Source organism: Pseudomyrmex gracilis, unplaced genomic scaffold (genome assembly GCF_002006095.1).
Source record: "Pseudomyrmex gracilis isolate BER0280 unplaced genomic scaffold, ASM200609v1 scaffold_214, whole genome shotgun sequence".
In the NCBI taxonomy this organism is placed as follows: domain Eukaryota; kingdom Metazoa; phylum Arthropoda; class Insecta; order Hymenoptera; family Formicidae; genus Pseudomyrmex; species Pseudomyrmex gracilis.
Genome location: NW_018020798.1, coordinates 110,591 through 132,830, shown reverse-complemented (window position 1 = coordinate 132,830; position 22,240 = coordinate 110,591). Strand labels below are relative to the sequence as shown.

Below are 22,240 nucleotides of genomic sequence, written 5' to 3'. Positions count from 1 at the left end.
ATTATAAGATGCATGCTTACACACATAAATTTACACAAGTCATAACCAAGAACTTAAAATGACTACACATTTGTGATTCAAAGGATTCCTTCTAGGCGGGAACGTGGCAGTTTTGACTCGGCGGTAACAGTATCTAGCTCAAGCAGCAGGTTCACGCGTTACGATACTCCACCGCGATCGAGAACGGCAAGCTATTCGCGAACCTCCGGTGGTAGTACACCGGGTGCGAGTCCAGCTCATCCAACAGCGATGTCGCGAAGTAGCAGACGGTCCTATCAGGATTCCTACTATGATGGTGATTATGGTGAACCGACGCCGCGAAGATTCCGCAGCTACGACGAGTTCAGTCAAGGCAGCGGCACGAGTCACGATGACTACCAAAGCAGCGTTCTCAGTGACGGCAAACTTAATGACGACGAATGCCCGCCACCATCACGGCGTCATACTGTGCAAAGTGTCGTTACGAGTGTCGATCCACCTGCACCACCGCCACCGTTGCTACCTCCGCCCGATATTCGGCACCTGCAGAAGGAACGCGTCCATTTGTTGGAACAACTTGAGGAATGTCAAAGTAGCGGCGACGAGGTCGGTTTCGTTCCGAAGAAACGTGCGAAGCTTGATAGCTCATCGACGACAATACTCTGTGAAGACGACGAGCCGGAAATTGCGTCTTTACTCGTTACCTCGCACTCTAATAGGAAAGGCATGGAATTTAGACGTGTTAGTGATAGCAAAGTAGTGGTGCACCATGGTACAAGAAGAAGTAGTTGCGAGGGAAGAGGTCCTGCACCTTGTAAGCGTCGTCGGGATGCCACTAGCAGGTAAGTTGTGTATTGTGACTCGCGAAAAAAAAAAACAAGTTTTATAGAAATTTAAAACTAAATTACAACATTTTTATAGACATCACGAACATCATGATGGATCTCGACCAGGTACTCCTCTTGTCGACGAAAGACCGGAGAATCTGGTACCCAGTGAGCCAAGACGTTTCAGAGAAAGGAGCCACGAGGGTCCGTTGTCGCTACCATTACCTAGGTTCGCGGCACAAATGTTGAACAACAATAACAACAATAGCAGTAGCAATAACAATAATGGCAGCAGCACTCGACTGAGCAGTGCGAGCCTCTCCAAAGTTGCTAGTCCGCCGTGTGCCAGCCTGTCTACTGCGCCTAGTCCTCGTGTGGCTCCGCAACCACCGGCTTCGCCACCTCCGAGACATACCAGCTCGAGTCCGACCAGTTCCGACAGCGAGACAGCGTCACAGTCTCCTACTCTGGAAGAGAGAATACGTTCTCTGGATGAAATGTACGAGAAGTGGTCCGGTTCGAGAGCATTAAGTGCCGCCAGTGGTGACGCTCTGGCGAAACTCGATGCCATTGTTTCGGAAAGATTCCGATTTCCCCATAAACTGCTTGAAAATGACTATAAAGGTGTTGAACCTTCGGAAATTATGAAATCAGTTCTTGCGAAAAGAAGCGTGTTCGAGGAGGACTCGAAGCGACTGGAGAATTTTAGTGAAAAATACGAACCGCGAGAATTCACTGGTGTTAGCTCTATGATCGGTAGCACTGCTGGCCTTACCACTAGTGGCAGCTGTACCGGCAAAGTTTGCTTGCAATATCCGTTTCCTAGTCATCCGCCGGTACAGTCGACCAGCAGTACTTCGGTTAGCAGTCAGGTTGGCATTAATATGTCATTATCCGCGAATCTGATTCCAACAACGACTATGGCTCCGTCGACGTTGAAGACAGATCCGCGGATGGTACATATTTGCATGCATCCAACGCCAGCAACACCGATTACACCTGGCACATCTGTCAAAACAGTCAGTCCCGAATTACCACCGGTTTCTCTACCAATCGGTCTTGGTAGCGGAACGGTAGCCAGTAGCGGCAATGGTAGTGGTTTAGCGTCAGCCAGTAGTCTTCTAAGCAGTAACGGTAGCGTAAGTAATATTCACACCCTCGGAGCCTCGACACATCGAGGACTGAACGTATTAGCCACGATGACAGCAGCGTCAACAAACACTTTCTCAACTGCAATAACAACAACGGCGATATCTGTTACGACGTTGAGCGCAACAACATCGTCATCATCAACGACGACGACGACGACGACGACGATGTGCGCAACGAGCACGTTATCTTCCATGACTACTACAGTTTGTTCTGTAGCTACAGCGTCTTCCATACCATCCTCATCCAATTCTTCCTCATTATCGTCATCATCCCAATCTTCCACAGAATTGCCTCGTTCTCGTTTAAAGAAAGAAAGCAGTGGTGGTAGTCGAGACAGTAGAGATTCTCGCGACGGAAAGGATAGCGGCAGGGAGTCGAAGCATAATAAGGGAAAAGATTGTCAACGAAGATCGTCGCGAAAGGAAGAGATCGACGTTGAAAGAAATCGCAAAGACAGAGACGAAAGAGAGAGCGCGAACGTCGCCAACGACATCGGCAGCACAGATATTCATAATCGAGATTTTAAGGATAATAAAGAATTGAGATACGAGCGAAAAGAACGAGATAAAGAAGATCGAGACAAACAAGAACGAAAGGACAAGGAAGATCGCGACCGTCAGGAAAAGAAAGAGAGAGACGAGCGCGAGAAGCGTGAGAAAGACGAGGAAAAGCGCGAAAGAGAGAGATTGGACAAGGAACGACAGGAGAAGGACAGAAGAGAACGGGAAGAAAGAGAAAAAGAAAGAGAACGCGAGAGAAAGGAGAAGGAGGAAATTGAGCTCAAAGAGAAAGAGAGACGAGAAAAGGAACGTATCGATCGGGAAAAAAGGGAAAGGGAGGAGAAGGAGCGACAGGAACGGAGGGAACGCGAGGAACGCGAAAGAAAAGAGCGCGAGGAACGTGAGAGAAAGGAGCGGGAAATTCGTTCGGAGCGCGAAAAGCAGGAAAAAGAGCGTCTTAGAAGAGAAAGAGAGGAACAAGAGAGGAGAGATAAGGAAGAACGGGAGAGATTGGAACGTGAAAGGAGGAGAGAGGAAAAGGAGCGACTCGAACGAGAAAGGAAACGAGAGAGGGAGGAAAAGGAGAGGCTGGAACGTGAACGGCGAAAAGAAAAGGAAGAACGGGAGAAGGCGGAAAAGGAAAAGTGCGAGAAAGAAGAACGGGAGAGGCTCGAGAAGGAGAAGCACGAGAAACGACGAGAACGCGAGGATCAGGAAAGGCGGGAGAAAGAGAAGACGGAACGCGAGAAGAGGAGAGAACGCGAGGAGAAGGATAAAGAAAAGCGAGAACGCGACGACAGCAGACGACAGTCGACCGAGAATCATCTGCATTCGTCTGTTACGCAGTCTCAGACACAAGTTGTTCCCGCACCTGTGCCGGTTAAGCGCAGGTGCTCGTCTCAGGACGGTCCCACGGATGAAGAAGCTAAACGTATGAAGATTTCGGACCATCGACGGGATAGCAAAGATCGATCTAGGCAGAACAGAAGATCGGAAGATCGTAAGCATCGTAACGACTCGCATCGTTCTAGTCGAGATAGCAGGGAGAATCGCGACAATAAAGATAGCGGTAATGTCATACAGGATAGCAGAGACAACACGCACAGCGAATCGAATCGGGAGAACAACTCGAGAGATAATAACGGTAGCAAGGAGAAACAGAGGAGTAAGAGAAATCGATCGGAAAAGTCGAGGGAACGTAGCCCGAGAGTCTCGCACGAATCCGACAAAGAATATTTATCAAAATTAGAACTATCCAAGCGAAATGACTCGAGTTTGTCAACCGAGTCGGCGTCAAATCACACGAGAGACGTGCAACATCATCAGCAGCAGCACTCTCAGTTGAACTCGCACAGTGACATAGACGACGGTCCGCTTTCCACTCACGAGATGCAAGTTACGAGAAACCCGTCGGCTACGGATACGGACAGTGACGAGCCAAAAAAGCACTCGATCTTCGATATTGTCGTCGACGAGCCTGCTTACATCAGTATGTACGACAAGGTGAAGGCTCGCTCGACGAAGAACATGCAAAAATTGGAGGAAGAGAAACGTCAAGTGCGTCTCAAGGATAAATTTTCGCAATTGAAGCAAAGTCGCGCCAGACGTGAAGAGAAGAAACAGAGTACGTCGTGGGACGGAGATTCAGTGAGCAGCAAAGCTCTGACCGAGGACGAGGCCACGTCGGAATCGGACTCGACGAGAACCAAATCTCTATCTAGAAAAGGTTCGCGATCACGAATACACTCGGATACGAGCGAGGAGGAAGAACCGTTCAACAACAAGGTTCGCAAGCCTGTAAAAGCAGACAGATTCATCGAGAGCGATGTAGATTTTAATTTTGCCGATACCGATGAGAAGCAAAATTCGTTGGAAACTTCGAACAGCGTCGTTGTGAATAGCGTGCACGCGAACATTAAAGAAGAACCTCGTACGTCTGACGAGGACGAGCGAGTGTCTGTTGGATTCCGAACTAATCATTCGTCAATAGTGAACAATCACGAGAGAGATTCGCGAAAGAAGTCCCATAAAAAGAAACAGAAACGTCAGAAGAGCAGTATGTCGAACGAAAATAATTTAAAGATAGAATCGACCGAGACTTTAGAACATAAGACTAAAACAAATGCCATTACGTCGAACGCGGATTGTCGACCGAATCACGGGACGGAATTGAACACCATCACCAATACTGCGAGCATTGTCTTGGAGAACGCCGAAGAGAGAATGCGCGCCGATAAGAAACAACGTAGCAAAAAGGACAAGAGACGCGATCGAAATGGAGAAGATAAAGCCAAAGCGAGACGAAAGAGGCTCAACAGACAAGAGGCGAGAGATTCTCAACGAATGGAAGACATCTTCGGCCCTCTCTCGGACGACGTTGACGACGCTCCGTCTGATACATTTTTCAACAGATTTAGCAACATTACAGCGGAGAACAATGTTTACGCTTCGGACAGCGATGGTGGTCGCAGCTCGCTCGACATGGATAGAGTAAGACGGAAAACGGAAAAGAAACGGCGTCATCAATTGGAAGACGAGAACAGTGTCGATTTGGCTGAAGCTGGTCGAGAGATTGAGGCGAAGCTTTTGGGCATACCTAGTTCTCCAAAGAGCGCTCCCGCTTGCACCGAACCTAGCGATCACGATGTTTTTCGATTTACTGATGATAACGACAGTATCGAACCGTCCACACCTTCGACGGTGCCGGAAAAGGTGAAGGAGAAAAAGAAGAAACGAAAGAAATCCAAGGAGGAACGTAGTCGAAAAGATTATCATCACCATCATCACCACCATCATCATCATCATGAAAAGAGCGGCGAATTACCTTACTTGGGTGCCGAACCTAGTCCGCCGAGATCGAGTAGTCCGTTAGTATTGTCTAAAACAATAATATCGCCTAGCTTGCCGACGCCTAGAGAAACACTGTTAAGCCCGATACCTAAAGTAACTTCCAGTATATCAGCTGTGACGTCCATTACTCCTCCAGTTGTGAGTAGTGCTATTCAAGCCTCTAAACCGGAGAAGAAGAAAGACAAGTTTATACCTGGTTTTGGAATAGAAATGGATGAGACAATTCACGAAAATGCCGTGAAGAGTATATCGGAGCCTGATGAGAGAGATAGCAGTTGCCAATCGCGTAGCGGCAGGGAAGAACCGGAATTGCCTGTGCAAACAATACCTCCGACTCAGATAAGTCCAGATGGCGAAGACAAACCGCGTGTTGCGATATCGCAGGAGGAAACGGAAGATGCTGTTGCTGCGTTACTTGAAGAAACGTTCGGCGCCTCGACGGAAGACTTCTCTTACGAAGGCGAAGAGGAAGAAGCGGAAGCTGATGGGGTTGCCGAGACTCCAGCTGAGGCACCGCAAGAAGACGTCGAAGAAATGCAACAAGCCGTCGAGAGTCTGAACGCTTCGACGGGAGAAGGCGATACGGACATGAAGCCAGATACACCACAGAGTGAGCACGATCTTCAGATCGACACGGACACGGAAGAAGATCCGAATTACGAGACAGTCGATTTGACACAACCACCAAAGACACCGGATATACCATCTTTCTATAAATCTCCAACGAAGACGTTGAATATGACGCCCGTCTTAACCACACCGGAGAAACCGGTCGAAGTGCGATTGTCCCCGCCTCCGGTTACGAAGTCGCAGACTCCGCCGACTTCTGTAATCGCTCATTCTTGGACTTTAAGTGAGAACAATAAGTCTCGCGAATCCGTAAAACCTACAGTACAGTTAGAAACTTCCGACACGGACGCTGATTGTGTCACTAGTCCGGAAAGAACAGCTCAGGTAGATAGAGCGTCCGCGTCGCCGCCTCCGTCTCAATACAAGCCTATGCTACTACCTTGTAACGTTCCGATCACAAGCGAAGCACCAAAATCACTTCCGAGTTCACCGCGACCACCACCGATCACGGTACAGCCTTTGTATCAGAGGCTATCTGTGTCTCCGCAATCTCAAATGGTACCGATGCGCCAGGCTTCTCCGAAATTGCAAAATCCTACGACGGTTTCTTGCTCATCCTCTACCAACACAACGCCAATGCCACCATTAGTCTCGTCGAGAATACCGTCTTTGGTAATGTCATCACAGTCATCGCCACGTGTCACGCAGCCGCTTTCACCTAACGGTCAGTGGTCACGGAATGGTCCTACGTTGGTGAATCCTCATATGCCTAACATAGGGAAGAGGAAATCTTCGCCGCCACCTACCAAGATCGCGGTGTGCATGCCCATTCCTGCTCACTCTGCTAGACCAGAAACTCCAGTTCAACAAGTTTATTCGACCGCGGCAACACAACAGCCAGTAATTCAACATGCTTCGGGAATGTTGGCGCCCGTGCCGGGTTATCCTCGCGGCGGTTTACCACCGTTGACTCTGAATATTCCACCGCGACCTTACATGCCAGTACCACCATTGGCGTCCGGTGTACAAGTGAAAAATTCGCGCGACTCTTCTCTCGGCGGCAAGTCTGTAATTGAGACATTGCTTCCTGTAAATCCGAACGAACTGCCACAAAGATTGGAAGAACCGAAGTTGTCACCAGCTGTTATACCTGAAACAACTCACAAAGCATCCACGTCTCCTAAAGTTCCTTCGCCAAATCAACCACCGACATACCCTCCTGAAACGGCAAAGATCACCGCCAATATGTCTAGCCCAATATTTAACAAACCGTACCTCACGGACTACACAATGTCTTCTACAATGTCGTCTAGACAAAAGCACGCTTTAACTATCGCAGCGGACGATCGTTTATCGCCACCTCAGAAGCTAGAGAATGTTGGTCAACTTTTGACTACGCATGTCTCTCGAGCTTCCACTAGTCCCGTTATCATGACCGTAGCTCACGGTCAATCTCATTTGCTTCACAAATCTGTCCACAATCTCGGTCCACCGCCTGTCTCATCGCCGAATCAACCACTGGTAAAAACTGTGGTGCCTGTAGTTCCTCAGCAAGTAACACCAACTGTTCCGTCATCAATGCCCAGCGACAAATGTGTTATCACGCAAACGTCTCTCGCTTGTCAGAGACAGTCGCCGGTTTCGCAGAGTCAGTTGGTTAAATCACACGTACCACTAATATCAACGGTGTCTCAGTCACAGATTATAACCAGGGTAGTACCGTCGACTGTGTCATCTGTGTCGACGTCATCGATGAACGAACAAGCTTCATCGGAGTGTTTAGAGTCACATGTAATTCAAGAACAGCCGTTAGAGTTAGATGCTGAAGCGCAGATCAGTCAAACTGTTCAACCGATGCTGCTTACACCGCCTATACAAACAACACAGCCAATTGACGAGATAAAACAAGAACCAGTTGAGGTCAAAAAGGAGGACACGATGGAAGAGACTGAATACAATATTGCCGATTCTAAAAAGCCTCTCAATCAGACATGCGTAGATGATGTAAAACCAAAACAAGAATTGCAAGAAACAATTAAGATGGAAAGTCTACCGTCTGTTCCTAAAGTCGAAGCTGATGATATAGTCGTGCCAAAACTTGAGGCAGAAACTTCTATAAAATTGGAACTTGAGAACGAAATAAAAGAAGAAAACGCTATAAAGGAAAATGAGGATGTAGAATTAGATGATCAGCCGGTAGAAGATCCGCTTAAAGAGCCAAGTACGGATCCTCTTGCTATCGATTCCAAAGACGATCCAACTGACAGCAAAGAAGATAGCGATTATTGGTCCGCGAAGGAAGTAAACATCGAAAGCGTCATAAAGAAGGTCGATGCTCTATGCGACGGTGAAGGTAACGACGGCGACGAGGAAGTGCAGCAAACTGAGAGCGCGAATAGCGACTCGCATGACACCAGTAAGAACGAATCAGATTGGTTTGACGCCGAGTCGGCGGAAAGTGAGATCAAAAAGAACTTTGTGTCCACTGACGATCACGACGAGAGCGCGGAAACGTGCGAAAATGAGGTTACAAGGAGCCGTCGCGGCAGAGCAAAAAGCAGGCGTGGTGGTCGTGGCGGCGTTACAACGAGACGAGGTAGGAATGCGAGCAACGTTTCTCACAAACGAGGAGGTAGAAGTCCCAGAGGTAGCAAGCACCATGTCGAAAAGAGTAAATTGCCGGCCGATGTTTACGAATTCCACGATGACAGCGAAGAGGACAACGCTGGTCGTCCGCGACTTATTCTCACTATCAAATCTCCCGGACCGAATGTTACAGGATCTAATGCGCAGCCGACAACACCAGTGGCCGCGGTTAAGGAAGTACCACCGGAGGAGTTTGTTTCTCCAGCTGCCAACACGAGAAAATCTAGAAGATTGGCGGAAAGAGATGGCAGTCGTAATACGGTTGACGATGTGATCGAGGATGTTGTCCGTGGATCACCCGCAAACAAAGGATTAGTCAGTAATGCCGGAAATGTTCATGCTACCAGACGAAGCACCAGACACAACAACACTCCGCGTAATGCTACACAGCCACCTGTCGTACAATTAACGGAACTCCGTAAATCAACTAGGGGCAGCCGTAAAGCAGCGAGGCGAATATCCGAAAACAATGACGACAGCGGAGAGGAGAAGCCAAAAGAAGTGCCCGCAACGCAACAAGAGACCAAACCAAGTCCTCCACACAAAGAAGAGCCAAAACTAACTCAAGTGGAAAGTCCGAAAGCGGAAGAGCAACCTGCTCAAGTTGTTGCGTCAGCGCCGCAGAAAGCGGTATCGCTCGAACCGATGACATTAATAGATCCAGTCACGGGAATGCTGATACCAATGAGAGAATCTGAGGAGGGTCAATACATTCCGGTGTCTACAACATCCGGTCAAGCGCAGAATACTAATAAAACATTGAGCGAACCTCGAAACGATCGTGTTAGCACAAATTCGACAAGCGAAGCACCGCGAGTGAAAACTGAAAGTTCTCCTTCGTCAACACCAGCGGAGACTAAGAAAGAAGTTGTTGCGGAACAACCACCTTGCCCACCAACTCAGCAAATCCAACCGCAAACTAGTGTAATTACTAAGTCGCAATCTCCAGCAATACAGGTTACCAGTACTATTACTGTTGCGCAGTCTTCGGCGACAAGTACACCGACATCTGTCGTTACTACCGTGATACCAACTACGGCAGTACAAGCAGTGCCCGTCTCTTCTTCTCAAACGAAACCTACGAGCCTCAAGGCGCACGTGTTGAACGCTAGCAAGCTGGCGACTTCGACTCAGCAACAGCAAGTTGCTGTCACAAAACCAATGCCTCCAAGTTTACCCAATCAAACGATAGTACAGAACATTGTTAAACCTCCCGTGCAGCATGTGCAATCTGTGCAAGCTCTTAACTTACAGATACCGCCTGGTAGAGTCACGTCACCCAGTTTGAGTCCCTTGAGTGCGAAACAAACGGTGCAATTGTCTTCGTCGAATGGTAAGCAGGGTCAACCTATGTCTCCCGTGCTCAATAACACCGGAGTACCGCCTAATCCTAAACAGCATCTCCTGCAAGCCGCTAAACAACAACAGCAACAACAACAACAACAACAACAAACAACAACGATAGTGAATATGTCTCAAAAGATACCTTTAAATCTGCATTCTAATGTAAACGCTATTTCTCCGTCATCGAGAATTCATCAACCAGTTTCACAACCTACCGCTCTCAAGGGTATCAATGGACAACCTCAGCCACTAAATCCGAAAGCACACTTACTGCAAGCTGTGGTCCCGCCACTTATTGCTGGAACGGTGACAAGTTCACCCTCGCAACCACATCTCGTTAATCCACAGCCGATTTCAACTGGCGTAAGCAATGTCCGACCACCAGGACCGAAACCACCTGTTGTACGTATGCTTTTTATAGTTGATGAAATATTACTTGACGATGAATTTATTATTACAAGAATCGGAGAAAAGTCTTTTAAACAAATAGTATCAAAATATTTAATACATTGAAATTAATTTACTTTTTTAAATAATATTGTATTAAATAATAATTTCAATGTATTAAATAAAATAATTTCAGGTCACAAATACAATGGAGCCCCAAAAAGTAGAATTACCGATTTCTGGTTGTATCATGCCAACTACAAGTCCGCAAGCTCGTAGTGTTCCGATGCCGACATTCGAGGCTCCACTGGTAAGCATCGTACCTTATTTTTCTTATTACTTTTTTTTGTACATTATAAGGATTACTTTTAATAAAATAAAATGATAATCGAACTAACACAAAAGTAATGTCAATACTGTGTTAAATGCGCTCATTTTCTGTTTGATTAGCACGGCACGGGTGCTACTCCACCAAGCGGTCAATATGGTCTTGTTCCCCCACATCGATCCCAAAGCCCTCCCTTGCCACCACCTGCTCATCATCATGTTAATACCTCACAGGTATTTATACTTTTTCTCTCTTATAATATAATACTCTTACAAAATAAGTTTGAAGTATATAATATTTACATGATACATCAAAGATATCAATCAAGTGTAGCTTCTAGAGCAGGGGGTGTTCAACCTTTTGATTTTTCTGGCCCGCATTGAGTGAAAAGAAATTGTCTTGGGCCGCACACACAATACGCAGTCCGTGCTCGAGCACCGCGTAATCGAGTCATAAAAAATATTGTTAAAATCACATAATAATGTTAAAAGTTTATGATTTTGTGGAGCCGCACTATTAGCTTTCGTGGGTTGGACACCCATGTGTTCTAGATGTTAATAATAGATTTTCTTTGTGGAATTTTACATAAAATTTTAAAAATTGTTAATTGTTAAGTTAGGTTAATGCAGAAAAAATGCTTGATAACTAATAATAAATAATTTTAAAGATAATCTCTTTGCAGAGCGAAGTTGTCAATCATTACGGAGGATTAAATCGTGGGGAGTTGCCGCCACATTATCTGCATTCTCAAATGTTGCAGTACTCTCAATATCTACGTGCGCAGCAGGAAGCATTAACGGCTCCTCGCATAGCTTATCACATTCCAGGAACAAGATCTCCACATCTACCTTTGGATCCAAAACTTGAAACTGGTATAGAAGACACTCACAGTCCACCTTTGGAATTGAGACGGGGAACGAGAACACCTCAGGATCGCACTACCGACAGTCCACAAGTTGCTCAAGTTTACATGTTAGGAGGAGTAAGATTACCACCACCGCCGCAGTACAACGCGGGAAGCAATCCATCGTTACCCGGTGCACCAGTTGGCGCTCGAGCGGGCTACTACGAACCGCCACCTGCGCATTTACGATCTCAATATCCCATGCCTGCCAGTGAGGCACCACCCGAAATGGGTAGAGCTACAACACCAGAAAGATGCAGAAAACATCAGGTCGTCACACCACCGCCCTATGCGTCTCAGGTGCCACCGCAAGCGGACACGTTTCAAATGCTGCTCCAACGTTATCCGGTTATGTGGCAAGGTTTACTAGCGCTCAAAAACGATCAAGCAGCGGTACAGATGCATTTTGTCTTTGGCAATCCCAACGTAGCTAGAGACAGTCTGCCATGCAACAGCGACGGGTCCACACCACCGTTAAGAATAGCTCAACGAATGAGATTAGAACAAACTCAAGTTGAGGGCGTAGCGAGAAAGATGCAGGTACATGCGATAATTTCTTTGCAGTTAATGTTTACCTCGTATTTTTAATTACGCAGTTAGATCTGTCGTAATTTATAAATTAATAATCTGATTGATATAAAAAGAGTTACATTTAAAAATATGTTTATAAATGAATCAAAAAATAGCACAAGAAATTTATATATGCTGTGCACACATGAATAAAATTTATAAAAATATTTCCATTTTTTAACATATTACCTAATGCTTTTCAGACTGATAATGAACATTGCATGCTGTTGGCATTACCTTGTGGTCGTGACGAAGTAGACGTATTACAACAGAATAAAAACCTTCAAACAGGATTTATCATGTATCTTCAACAAAAACAGGCTGCTGGAATCGTAAACATTGCTGTACCCGGATCGCAACAGGTAAACTTGATCATATTTTGAATTTTTTTGTTATGCCAATTTTATTTATTACGTCAAAAAATAATTTTGTTCTGAATTTTAGATCTTTTCGTTTTGTATATTCACATCTTGCTCAAAATGTGACGGCTAAGTAATCAAATGGTAATTTGAACAAATGTTTATACAAATGGTGTTTTTATTTCAGCCGGCATATGTAGTTCACATTTTCCCGTCCTGTGATTTTGCGCATGAAAATTTGGCAAGAATCGCACCGGATCTACTTCATCGTGTCGCAAAAATCGCTCATTTGCTAATCGTAATAGCTACAGTTTGAGACCAATCAGTGACCTACTGGATTATGATCTATGTTTTCGCCTTCGCGCATCAGGATGCTTCGTACATGGCATGAAGCCTGGAGTGTCCGCCTGACTTTACACGTAGTGCAAAAGAGGGATGCGTTTAATGCGAAGAGCTCCTTATCTGGAGTTGTATCAGTGACAATCAAATGGAACCCGGCGGTAAGCCAATCTTTAGATCGTAGGCCTAAAGCGAGGCACAAGGTTGTGCGATGAAGCGAGGTTAGCACGTTTGAATGCGTTGATACTATATTGTGCATGCCTCTCTTCGACAAAATTCGCGCGGGCAAAGTTCGTTTCCTTTTTATTTTTTTTTTATTTTTTTTTTTTTTTATTTTTTTTTCTTGATTGGGAAGGGGAGACGGCTTGCAACTCGCGTCAATTACTGACAACGTTTGTGGGATAGACCGACATTACACTCTTGGTCTTTCTGACAAGCGAGTTAGGGCACAACCCCAGCGCCTTCATATAAGACCTTCGATTCGTCACACCATGCATTACTTACTTACGCTCGTCCTTTCTATAGAGGAAACTATAATAATCCGTTGCTCTAGTTGAAGAAATCAACCGAAGTAAAAATTAAATGAGTAAAATAAAAAGAATAGGGAATCCCTATTCTGTACCCTATCACTATGACACATGAGCTATTTTAATTAAGGCTTAGGCATTAATGATAAATTGTATAAATTATAAGAAAGCCACTGAGGGCATAACTACTGTGATTTTAAGTATTTAATGATAAATATATAATCGCGCGTAAAAAAAAAAAAAAGAGGAAGAAGACAAAAAGTAAAAACATATATAAGAGGGTGCCCGATTAAATGGACCGTATGTGATGTGTGTGTTTTTGTATAATACCGCTCCATATAAATAACTATGTATTATATTATATTGTAATAATATAGAGTTGCCGCAGCCCGTTACTGCTCCCGCCGCAGATCGATCTAGAATGTAAATTATTATGTTAGACTTCTTCTAGCACGGAGAAAAGCGAAAAAAAGTTGAACTATTCGAGTAGAATGAGCGAATCTATTTATAAATTTATCCATTTTGCGAAAGATCCTAATGCATTATAATTTCCACACAGTCGAGATGTGACATTATTGCAACGTATTCATATTAATTCGTATTCTGTCCTTAGCGTTGTATGAAATCTTGTAAGAAAAAAATTTTCTCAACGTTGTATACACTCTCCTAATTCTTATTCTTTATTATTATAATTACTGTATAATGGTTATTAATATATTATTACCAGTGTTACCAATGTCGATTTTTAATCGTAATACAAATGCAAAATTCGAAAGTTACAAATTCAAATTTTTACGAAATTAATCTTTTACGTGATCATATGTGTACATACATATATATATATATATGTGTATACATATATGTTTCGTGTGTATGTTATTTTTCACGAAACAAATTTCGGTAACATTGATAATCATTTGTTATATATTTTTCATTATGTTCATTTAATATTTTTATTATTATTATTATTACGGACTACTATTGCCGCACGCTCTATTACTATTATTACTACTATAAACACTATTACCACTCTACTACCACTTACTACTACTATTACTACTACTATTACTACTATTACTGTGCTGCTATTAATTATTATTAAAAAAAAAAAAAAAAAAAAAAAACGTTTATCACAATATACAGACTAGCTAGGGCATACCAATTTGCACGTTTAAGGACAAGTGGGGCTTACTTGTCATACTTGAGAAACAGTATGACCGATCTCATTGACCATTAACGCTGCCCCATTCTACATACTTCCATCCTATTAAGATAGATATGCCTGAGTGAGTAAACGAAAGTGAATCGAAGGAGTAAACACGAATAAAACATTTAACGTTTTTTAATTGACGTTAGTTCGCACTATTCGTGTTTACTTCTTGCTCGTTATTTGGTCTCATGCATATCTACCTTTTTACCCCTCGATTCCGTCGTACGACGACTTATAGAGACTCCTTAGCATTCATGTCGGAGATAATAAAATGCGCTTATGTGTATAAAGAGAGACAGAGAGAGAGAGAAAGAAAGAAAGAGAGAGAGAGAGAGAAAGTGAAAGAGAGACTAAAGAGGTATATTATATCACACACCACGCCGTAAAAAAAAAAAAAAACAAACATTTTAAATAAACTAAAGGACATATATATATATGTGTGTATATGTATATACACACGTACATATATATTATATATATATATATATCTATTCATGATATTATGCTGCTGTGCGCGTAGAGCGCATGCCTTTAAAGCGCAACTTTCGTTACGGAAGTAATCAAGGATGAGTAAAACAGCATTTGTTTTGTGTTCTAGAATATTCTACAAGTACTTTTATATACATTCTATTTTTTTAAGCGAAAATACATACCTTTATATTTTCCTCGATATTTGCGGAATGTCAGAGCAAAAACGTATGCTGGGTAAAATTATTTCCATCTTTTCTTCCTAAAGAGCTATGCGTACCCCATTACGCTTCACGTAAATTGAATTTTTTTACTTCGTGTTCTGCGTTAAATTTTTTTTTTTTAATAGAAAAGATTGACGATTTAACAAATTGTGTAGTTCTGCTAACGATGAAGGATTAATTAACGAACTTATTCATCCTTGAGACGTGAACTTGCTTTAGGGCAGCGCGAATACTGTGCGGAGCGTGTGCATGTACAGTGTAAAAGATGGGGAATATGTATTGTGGATATGTACAGTGTAGAGGTATAATTGAGCGAGCAAAGTGATAAAAAAAAAAAAAAACCGTGCGTATATATATTATAGCTACGAATAAGTATATATATATAAGGCGCGAACGGATGCACCTGTCGCGTGACGAGCTGTTTACTTTCATCATCGAAACACACACGCGTTTTTTCCTCTTTCCTTTTCTATTCTCCCCGCGCTCAATTCTTCTGCAGCCAGTCATATATTCGCACGAGCGGCGGGATTTTTTGTACGTTCTGTTGTTGCGCGACGCGTGCACCCGATCGGCGAGCCTCGTCTATCTTGTAAAATATCTGTGAATATTATGATTTAGTTTCTTCCTATATTTGTAGGTCACACACACGCAAGTATAAAAAGAACAGAATGTTTAGTTTATTTAAGGAAGATATTGTACAGATATTACACAGACACGCTATATTCTTTTTTTTTTTGTTTTTTTTTGTTTTGTGTTTTACTGTAGTTATTGATAATTATATGGATATTAACGATAATAATAACTATGATTAAAAAAAAAAAAAACCACTTAAGTACGGCTCGATTGCGTCATTCTTGGAAAAAAAAAAAACCCGCTAATGTGCGCTATATATTTATTCTGTGTAATAGAACTCTCGGTGATAATGTGTATCATTTGTATATTAGTAATTACGTGATCTCCTAATAATCGAAAAAAAAAGAATACTTGAATAGAATTGATATACGTTACGATGTCACACACCGTTCCATCTCCTTAATTTGTCACAATTTACCCACAATTTATTTCCACGTCGTCTCTACATGCGTTCTCTTTTCGAGATGTTAATGCGTTAAAGAAAAGAAAAAAAAAAAGAAAGAAAAAAACAAACGTATGTTAAGAACTTTCTTTTTATATTAGATCAGGAGCTGGACTTCTCGCTAGAAAGGTAATAATAATATAATAAAACACAAACTATTACCTCGAATATCTTGACGTATATTTCTTACGGAATTATTCATCATGTGTAGTTTGTTTTCTTTTTTTTCGTTTCTTATTTTATTACCAGTGGAGATTACGATAATACTATATGGCACAATGATATTTTATGAAAAACACCTTGCTCTCAGTGAGTAACTCTACCGCGAATGAAAACGTAAAAGTAAAATGAGCAATAGTAATTAAACATTGCGGTGTAACAAAGAAACTTAAAGCTCCTTTATTGAGGTAGATTCAACTTTTTTTTTCTCACAGAAGAAACTGCTTTCTGTTAATTTTTAATTTGTTATTTGCGATTTTTAAATAAGTAAGATTTTGCGAGCTCACATTCGGATCAATTTTGAACTCTACAAAGTTCTTTTCCAAGGCTGTCTACAAAATTTATTTGCATTGATTACGCGTACATTGCTTTGAGGTACACCTTGAATCTTATTACTGTATTCTATCACAGTACATTTGAGTACGTTTTAACATATATATATATAAAATTTGAGTTTTAATATTTTCTCTGGCTAGCGCTTTTGTCTAGAGAGAATATAGTTTAAATCATTGTTTTAACAATTTTATTTAAGAGCTATACATGTTACTTGTGTACAGAGTGCACGTGTATATGTGTAAAATAAACATTTGTGTAATAAGACCTTATAAGATTTTAAAGGTGAGTATTAAAAAATTATACAAGATACCTTCTACGAGAGACTGTGGAAGTTGTCGCAAAAGCAGATCCGGCACCTACACCCAGCCAAGTCACGAAATGCAGCGATTGCACGAGAATCGCGGAATACAACAGCATTGATAGAAAAAAAAGAAGAGAAAGAGCAGTCAGAGAAGAGAGAGGCATCTCTTCGAGTTTTTTATACAAACAATATACAAAGTTTCTATAAATATGTTTATTGTAAAAAAAAAGTATTTTTTTAAATCAAAATAGATAAGTCTAATGTCAAGGTCAGTCAAAAAAATGAGTTTATTTTTATTTAATTACTTATTTACGGGAAGAGAATACTGTACAAAAATAAAAAAATTTCTAAATTACATATATCATGGGCTCGTGCACGTTAGCACGGAATAGAACTTATGTTCACGTTTGAACATAACATACGTACCGACAAGTCGTTCGTGGACATGGCTACGTAGTTGCCAATATGCACCACCCGTGAACATTGCGCTTAAAGGGCGGAAAAGCGATTACACATTCTATTCTCTCATGGACCTGGCCAGTCTCAGTCTTCTCTCTATAAATTGGTCAATCGTGCTTGGCCATCCTTGCGACCATGATTGATTGATCACGTGACTGAATTGACCTATCGAGTCAGATCAGAACTGATCAAAAACTCGTCCTAACGTACATTATTAGTATTTAAATCGTAACAAATAAAAGCGCTCTTTTGGACTTGCAGATATCATATAATTTTCAAATCGATTGCTGTTATTCGTTATTCGATTATTAATTTGTTATCAACTATTATTAGTAAAAAGACAAAACGATTGCGATAAGGAATTGCATTTGCATCAACGTGTAGAAGGTAATATGTATGTGTGGTAAAATGTTCGCGCGGCGTTATTTGTTTCTATTTCGAAAATTTTTATATTTATTATGTTTTTTTGTTTTCGGTTTTATCGCGTCCGGTATATAAAAAACACGATTACACATATACAAATCGAGATAAAGCGATGCGATAAAATATATATTTATATTTTGTTCGTTTTTTTTCCGAGGTTTATGATTTTTCTCGTAAACTTAATTGTGTGTTTTTCTATTAATACACTATATACAACATGTTCTTTTTGTCAGATGTCTTCGTATCCCGATCTACTTTTTCATCAACCCGAATTAATTGTCTGTTGGCACGCTGCGACGTCCAGCGAAAAAGTATTTAAAAAGCAATACAACAGTTTTAAAATAAAGAAGATGAACGTCCCCATAATATGGTACATTGGTTTTTTTTTTATATTTTCAAATGTTTCTGACATTTTTTATTTTTGCACGCACTGAATATTATTGTTTTCTTTTTTTTTAACAATCGAATATTTTTGTATACGATTACGTAAAATTCTAGCGACAAAATTCTGGAAATAGTAACGCAGCCACGGAGAAAGAGAACAACGCACAGATGCAGCTTGTATTTGTTTTCGCAACTAATGTGCGGCGTAACAAAACTTCATAAATATCAAATTGAATATTATCAGAGTAAGTTTAAATCAAGCATCTGCAAAACTGTAGGCGTAACAAAGTTTATAAGATGTGTCGTTCTGTTCTTGTTTTTGTAGAAGAAGTTTCTGAATTAGAAGAGAAGATTCACCCTCCTTTGCGGCCAGAACCAACAATAAGAGAAGACGAAGAACCACCCGAAATACAATTGCCCACGTCTCAAGATTCCCTTAATATTATCTCGGACTTGCACACCTTTCAGGACGATGATCACGATAACATGATACAACGAATGGTAGGACGATCTCACATAAAACAAACTATTTGTTACACGATTGTAAAGAAAAGTAGTTTTTGTGAAAGATATCACGCGTATCTTTCAAAACATTTTCACATTTTTCGAACATTTTAATCTTTCGATTTTCATATCTCTGACCTTTCGATAGTAGACTCAAAAGTCCGCTTCAAAAGTCTCGGTTGAGACACGTAAAAAATTATTTCTACATAAAAAAAAGATTCTGCTCGCTCTTAGATACAACATATTTTTCGTTCACACGCAGATAGAAATGAATTTGGCAGCACGGCAGGACTTCGGCGTTCTGACTGATGAGCAGTTGGTCTATATGTTTGATCATATAAAAGACGTATCCCTGTTAGTTCCTGAACTGTGTCGCTTCCTCGTACCGTAACACAACTCTCTTTTCCTAATCCTAATATAACAAAAATCCATCACGTAAAAGTGATATTCATTTCACTTTATCCACACTTGTTATCTCATATTAAAAAACTTTCTTTTTCATGTAAAACATAATGTGTAATATATTTATAAAAAACATAATAATATACGCGTGTGTTTTGTACATATAGCGATAGCACAATGGAGACAGAACAAGTCGCGGATCTTTTGAAAGAAAAGAACGTCACCGACATGACGGCTGCTGATGTGGTAATTTCAGAAGGTCAGTTATATGTGTTAAGGCTAGTCATATGTGTTAATATATAAATAAATACATACATAACAATATTCTTTTTGTTTTATAAATTAATAATATATACACGTGTATATTTTTCTTAATTTTAATTATGAATTGAGTAATTTGGCGAACACACAGAGATTCGTCAAGAGAGGCAACAATCACAGGAATTTTGCAGTCCGGAACTTCTGAGTAAATCAAGGAGAAAATCCAGAATCGAGTTGACTCCGCAAAAGCGACTGTCTCAAATACAAGTGGAAACACCTACAAAGAGAACACGTGTATGCGTTTTTATACACGTCTATAATAAAATTCTCTTTGCTCTTTTCTCCGTTATTTATATTATTATTTTTGTACTTTCGATAAATACGAATTGAATCGCTCTCGAAGCGATTAATTTGACAAATTGATAAATCCTGCTTGATTTATCAAAATGACGTTTAATTAATCGTTGTGAAAGCTATTCAACTCGAAAAAACGCTATATCATTTCTCTCTCTCTTTTACTTATAATCTAATTAATTTTTTATAATTTTATCTTTCTCTTTTTATCTTGTTTTTCTCTTTTTTCTGTCATACTTTATTTTACAGTTAATTTTTGACCGCGACGAAACAGCAGCTGGTCCTTCAGAAACAGTTCCAACCGAATTACCTATGGAAGTGGAACCACCATCAGCTCTCATACTATCCGAAAAAGAAATGCAACAGCCAGATTTAAGTATGGAATTGAAACCATTAGATACCGTTTTCATGCAAACTAAAAAAAGTAAGAAAAAGCAAAAAGTTTTCGATAAAACAAACAGTTTAAAGGATGAAAAATGGCTATATACGCAATGGCGTGAAAATCCAAATATTCATTGCGAGGCAAGTAAATGAGATTAATTTAAAACAGTTTTTACGTACGTATATTCAGCCGGAAATTTCTTCTAAAGCATGATCTTTAAATATTTTGCTTTAAGAGTTTTAATTTGAAGAAATAATTCGCATGCTCTGACTTGACTCTTTAATTGCGTTCAGGATTTAAAAATACCTTCGTCACGTCACCTGACGTCGCCGATAAAATTGTTGAGACAACCGGCAACAGAGTTGTTCACGCGATGGGGACGCGATTTGCAACAGCTCTTCAGTAAACGCGCCAAACCGTGTGCGTTCCCGAGCAAAGACAGGGAGGACATCGTATCACGTACATTGAAATTTGTTTTAAATCATTTACGTTTTATGTAAACGCATGATATACCTACAAGTGAACGCGCACATTTCCTTTCAGTTCAACAAGTAATACGTGCGGAAGAGACGACAAGCATTCTTGCCACGGAAGAATTAAGTGCTTTAGGAAAAACACAAACTGCAATTATTGCCGACAGTTCGAGCAGATTATACAACGTATCGAACGTTCCTTCAATTAATATAAATCTGACAGATCTGAATATAATTCCCGAAACTCGAGAGACAATAGCACCAACACCAGAAATACCACTAGATATGATCAATTTGGTAGAAAACATTAAGTAAGAATTCTCTCCTCTCTTCTTGTCTTACCGAAAACGAAAATTGACAAAGATAAGCAAAATAAACAAAATCTTTTGTTAATTTATTGTAAACTTTATATTTTATATCTTTAATAAGTTTTACTTTTCTCAAATTCTTTCAGCATTACCGAAGACGAACAAAATCAGCAGATAATTAACGCAAATATTATTGAAACCGAAACCAGTCTAGAAGATATAGACATGTTGTTGAAGAAGCAGTCTCCTTTGAAGATGACCACTTCACTTTCGTCATCTCCAAATTCGCAACCATCTTTAACGATTCACGACATTTTAGCAATGTTGCAAGTTTTGTGGCAGGAACGACCATACGTCACACTTAACGATCTCATTTCGAGAGATACATATTCAACGGAGGATGTTGCTACAGCCTTTGAAATACTTCTTGGTAGGTATCTTTTCTCATGATTTTTCTGTCAATTTAAAAAATATCAATTTTGTTTTGTTCTTTTATGTGACTGTATCAATCTGACATTATCTATGCATATTATAATTGATTATTCTCATTGTAGAGCTTCATAAGCAAAAGAAAGCCGTTCTGTTGCAGAGATGCTGCTATGACACTCTATATATTAAGGATCCACAAGCTTAATTATTAAAAGTAATACATCTACTGATATACTATTTTATTTTTAAAGTTAATCTACTGATGTACTATTTATAATTACTATATTGTTTTACGATGCTATTTCTTACTATTACTTAGCAATGTTTTATGAGAAAACTTATTGTTCCATTTGCGTCTCTCTTTCATGTTTGTTCTAATATTATTATTTATTTGTTTCTATAATATCTTTGAATGATACTAGTGTTCAATATAATTTAACAAAATGTTTTATTATTAAATAATACTTTTCTTTTATATAAAAAATTTTTTGGAAAAGTAATTATTTAGTTGTTATTTGGTTTTGCAAACCTTGTAGTATTTTAATAAAATGTTTTATGCGAAATAATACTGTATTCTATGTTCATTTTCTTCATGTACTTAAATAAACTGATTTATTATTTTTCTACAAATCTACAACAAAATAAAAAAAGAAAAACAAAACTAACCCACAACATTGCTCATAAAGCTTTTCGAAATGTCAATTGTCACGTGTTTTTAAATCTCGCGCGAAGGTACACAGCACATG

General features: G+C 40.5%; 2 protein-coding genes across 5 annotated transcripts in view; both read left to right on the top strand.

The window, feature by feature from the left end:
• LOC109858604 (protein split ends) overlaps positions 1-16,016 on the top strand; it is a 64,332-nt gene extending 48,316 nt beyond the window's left edge. The window contains exons 7-13 of one of the 3 annotated variants that reach the window (XM_020436034.1): positions 96-821; positions 901-10,270; positions 10,452-10,565; positions 10,706-10,816; positions 11,251-12,027; positions 12,261-12,419; positions 12,604-16,016. In XM_020436034.1, coding sequence (XP_020291623.1) covers positions 96-821; positions 901-10,270; positions 10,452-10,565; positions 10,706-10,816; positions 11,251-12,027; positions 12,261-12,419; positions 12,604-12,732 — 11,386 coding nt within the window. In that variant the 3' untranslated portion in view covers positions 12,733-16,016. Of the gene's footprint in view, positions 1-83; positions 822-900; positions 10,271-10,451; positions 10,566-10,705; positions 10,817-11,250; positions 12,028-12,260; positions 12,420-12,603 lie in introns of all 3 variants that reach the window. The other 2 variants (XM_020436035.1, XM_020436033.1) reach the window with 2 other exon arrangements.
• A 1,818-nt stretch (positions 16,017-17,834) lies between these two features.
• Positions 17,835-21,900, top strand: LOC109858591. 2 transcript variants are annotated; one of them, XM_020436015.1, is made up of 12 exons: positions 17,835-17,961; positions 18,231-18,367; positions 18,496-18,626; positions 18,707-18,882; positions 19,148-19,239; positions 19,455-19,546; positions 19,700-19,842; positions 20,152-20,424; positions 20,578-20,743; positions 20,828-21,068; positions 21,212-21,495; positions 21,620-21,900. In XM_020436015.1, exons 2-12 carry the CDS (start codon positions 18,231-18,233, stop codon positions 21,697-21,699), a joined length of 1,815 nt encoding a protein of 604 aa, XP_020291604.1. In that variant the 5' UTR covers positions 17,835-17,961; the 3' UTR covers positions 21,700-21,900. The 2 variants fall into 2 exon arrangements, with proteins under 2 accessions (XP_020291604.1, XP_020291603.1); XM_020436014.1 differs by having other exon boundaries at positions 19,148-19,272.
• Positions 21,901-22,240: the final 340 nt, after the last annotated feature.

Coding starts and splice junctions, on each gene's coding strand:
- LOC109858591 (XM_020436014.1), top strand. CDS start 18,231: ATGTCTTCGTATCCCGATCTACTTTTTCATCAACCCGAATTAATTGTC. Junction 18,883..19,147: donor ATAACATGATACAACGAATG/GTAGGACGATCT, acceptor GTTCACACGCAG/ATAGAAATGAATTTGGCAGC. Junction 21,069..21,211: donor AATTTGGTAGAAAACATTAA/GTAAGAATTCTC, acceptor AAATTCTTTCAG/CATTACCGAAGACGAACAAA.